Raw genomic sequence first — 3066 nt, 5'->3', positions numbered from 1 at the left:
AAGAAGTAGTTACAGCACCTACTGTCAATAGTTTTAAATCGAGGTTAGACAGAGCCATGGAAAACCATCCCATCATGTTCAACTACAGAGCGCTGGACAAACCTCATAAACCAACAATGACTGTATGCTGAAACGAAAGAGCGGTTCAAATTGGAGCACGTCTCCTACCCAACCGAAAGTACTCTACTCTACTCTACTCTACTCTACTCTACTCTTATGTAATGTCCGTTGGAGCGACTGGAAAGCTGTTGCCTAACCTGTATCTGCCACAGAAGAAAAGGAATGGAGCTTGTTGCTTTATCAATTATCTTTATTTTCGCTTGTCAGAAATGAGCATGTATTGACTTAACTGTGTTCTTACATTAAACACCAGCTTAATTCACAATTGTTTACAAAGTTTAAAACTCCAGGAACAGCGTAATCAGTAGTGTACAAATATATAGTGTACAGGTTAGTAAATAAGTAAGAAAAAAAATGACAGTAATGCTAGTTCACCTTTATCCGTCGGGTACCCTATATCCGTTGTGTTGACAAACAGGGTATATAGGGATATTAAATCGCTGGACGATGTTTTCAAATTGCTGAATATTTTCAAACTATTGCAGTTTGAAAACACCGTCCTTCATCTTGATATCCCAATATAGGTTGTTTTCAACAAGAACGGATATAGGTTACCCTGCGGTTAAAGGTGAACTAGCGTTATCTAAGTTTGTGGACACTTCTTAACTAAAGTCGAGCTTTACTTTAGGATATAATATACATAAAATACTTGGTGCAGACTTAGTAACTACACTTGGTAGGGAATAAGTAGATGTGCAAATACAGCTTTATCATTTCTAGTAGGTCGATACAAAATTAGGCGTCAGAATAGTCTGCATCAGATTTGACAGAAATGACTTCCTTATTGAGTTACACCATCTCGTTATATTCTTCACTTACAGTACATGTAACAAAGCATGCTCCTCTCTGTTGTAGATTTCTTTGACATAAACATAAAATACATTTGTACTTGATAAAGAGTAAGTAGCTGAACAGTGTTATCATATCTATAGGGATTCTCTTTAGTACAAATAAGCCTTCTCACTTTTTTCCAGCACTTATGTCCTAGGTTAAGGCCCTTCCAAAGGGGAATGTTGCAAAGGAGCCTTAACAAATGATTGGTTACAAACAAGGAACCTTAAAACTGTGAGTTATTCCCAGATATTGGCGTGGGACTCAGCGTTCTTGCATTCATTTCCCCCTTTGTTCCACATACATGTACACATTTAGAGTTTCTCATCTGCATGCTTAACTAGATGCGAGGCGACATCTGATTCCAGAGCTGGGTACTCACACTGCTCACACATGTACTTTCTCACCTGCATGAGTTCTCATATGTTTGGATAAGTCACCCTTTAGAGCTGTCCTATACCTACACTGCCCACACATGTAGGGCTTATCACCAGTGTGTTTAGACATATGTTGGTGCAAGGTGGCTTTTTGTGCAGCAGAATAGTCACACTGGTCACACTTGTAGGGTTTTTCGCTCATATGAGTTCTCATATGTTGGGATAAGCTAGACCTTTGAGCTGCCCTGTACCCACACTTATCACACATGTAGGGCTTTTCACCTGTGTGTGTGGTTAGATGTCTGTCCAAGTTAGTTTTCAGCACAGCAGAATAGTCACACTGGTCACACTTGTAGGGCTTCTCACCGGTATGAGTTTTCATGTGTCTTGAAAGGTGGCCCCTGTCTACTGTCCTGAGCCCACACTCCCCACACATGTAGGGTTTGTCACCAGTGCGCTTGGCAACATGTTGGTCCAAAGTAGATTTCTGTGCAGCAGAATAGTCACACTGGTCACACTTGTAGGGCTTTTCTCCTGTGTGGATTCTCATATGTTTGGATAAGTCACCCTTCCCAGCTGTCCTGTTCCCACACTCCCCACACATGTAGGGCTTATCACCAGTATGTTTGGATAAATGTTTGTCCAAATTGAACTTCGCTGCAGCAGAATAGTCACACTGGTTACACTTGAAGGGTTTTTCACCTGTATGAGTTCTTACGTGTCGTGATAAGTCAGACTTCCGAGCTGTCCTGTGCCCACACTCCCCACACATGTAGGGTTTATCACCAGTATGAGTTCTTACGTGTCGTGATAAGTCAGACTTCCGAGCTGTCCTGTGCCCACACTCCCCACACATGAATGGTGTATTACCAGTACATGTTTCAGGCTGATTGTCCGAACTGGGTTTGGTTCCTGCCAACGTGTCTTCAAGCTTGCTTGGATCTCTGTCCAATAATACTTCAGTAGGAGACCCATCACAGAAGTCCTGCGGAACGGCAGTGGGAGACCCATTACCTGCTTTTGCCATGTTTGACCTAAAATATGGAGAAAAAGTTTGAAAGAACCCCCCAATCAAGAATGGGATGATACAGTCCACAGCATTTCTTTTTGCTGATAAAAAAGCGCAAAATTGCTACAATAACTGTCCGGCCTCCACTCCCATCGGATCGTAATGACGTTTTTATCTGACCCACTTGTAAATTTTTTTTTTACGCCCCCCCCCCCCCCATTTTCATGAAAGGAACGGAGAAGAACATAGGATGATGTAGAAAAGAGAGAAAGAAAGTGTACCGACAGATGTGTGCCGCATGCCGACCAATTGGAAAAAAGCAGCAAGAGAAGTACACAAGAGAAAGAAGCACAGTGAGAGAGGAAAGACAGCACATGTGACCATCTTCCGACGAAACAAGCGGATAATAGAGACAACAACATTTTCATCCAAAGGTACTCCTCCAGCAACTCTCAAGCACAAGGAACCAAGAGTTAAATACCAAGAGAGACTATTGACTCAAATGCAAACCATGTGTTACTCAGCACCAAGAGGCCACGTCTAGCGAAATAATAGACGTTAAACGAGGACAACAACAACAACAACAAGGTACCACGTATGCATAACCTGCAAATGTGTCGTCAAGCTTTACATGTTTCTATTGAACCCTTCTCATTTTGATGATTATATAGCTGCCATCTTAGACGTTTGCTAACAGAAATAACCCACGAAAGACGTGAAGTGCAGCTT

The 3066-nt window shown here is 41.9% G+C and overlaps 1 protein-coding gene across 1 annotated transcript; it reads right to left on the bottom strand.

The window, feature by feature from the left end:
* Positions 1–292: 292 nt before the first annotated feature.
* Positions 293–2358, bottom strand: LOC118426429 (gastrula zinc finger protein XlCGF8.2DB-like). Its single transcript, XM_035835804.1, has 2 exons — positions 720–2358; positions 293–495 (listed from the first exon to the last, which is right to left on the bottom strand). The coding sequence occupies exon 1, from the start codon at positions 2353–2355 to the stop codon at positions 1339–1341; it is 1017 nt and encodes a 338-aa protein (XP_035691697.1). The 5' UTR covers positions 2356–2358; the 3' UTR covers positions 293–495; positions 720–1338.
* Positions 2359–3066: the final 708 nt, after the last annotated feature.

Source organism: Branchiostoma floridae, chromosome 11 (assembly GCF_000003815.2).
Source record: "Branchiostoma floridae strain S238N-H82 chromosome 11, Bfl_VNyyK, whole genome shotgun sequence".
Taxonomy (NCBI): Eukaryota; Metazoa; Chordata; class Leptocardii; order Amphioxiformes; family Branchiostomatidae; genus Branchiostoma; species Branchiostoma floridae.
The sequence above is the reverse complement of the archived record's forward strand: the minus strand, read 5'-3'. Positions and strand labels throughout refer to the sequence as shown.

What these genes read in the sequence shown, in the direction of transcription:
- LOC118426429 (XM_035835804.1), bottom strand. Translation starts at nt 2,355, where the DNA reads ATGGCAAAAGCAGGTAATGGGTCTCCCACTGCCGTTCCGCAGGACTTC.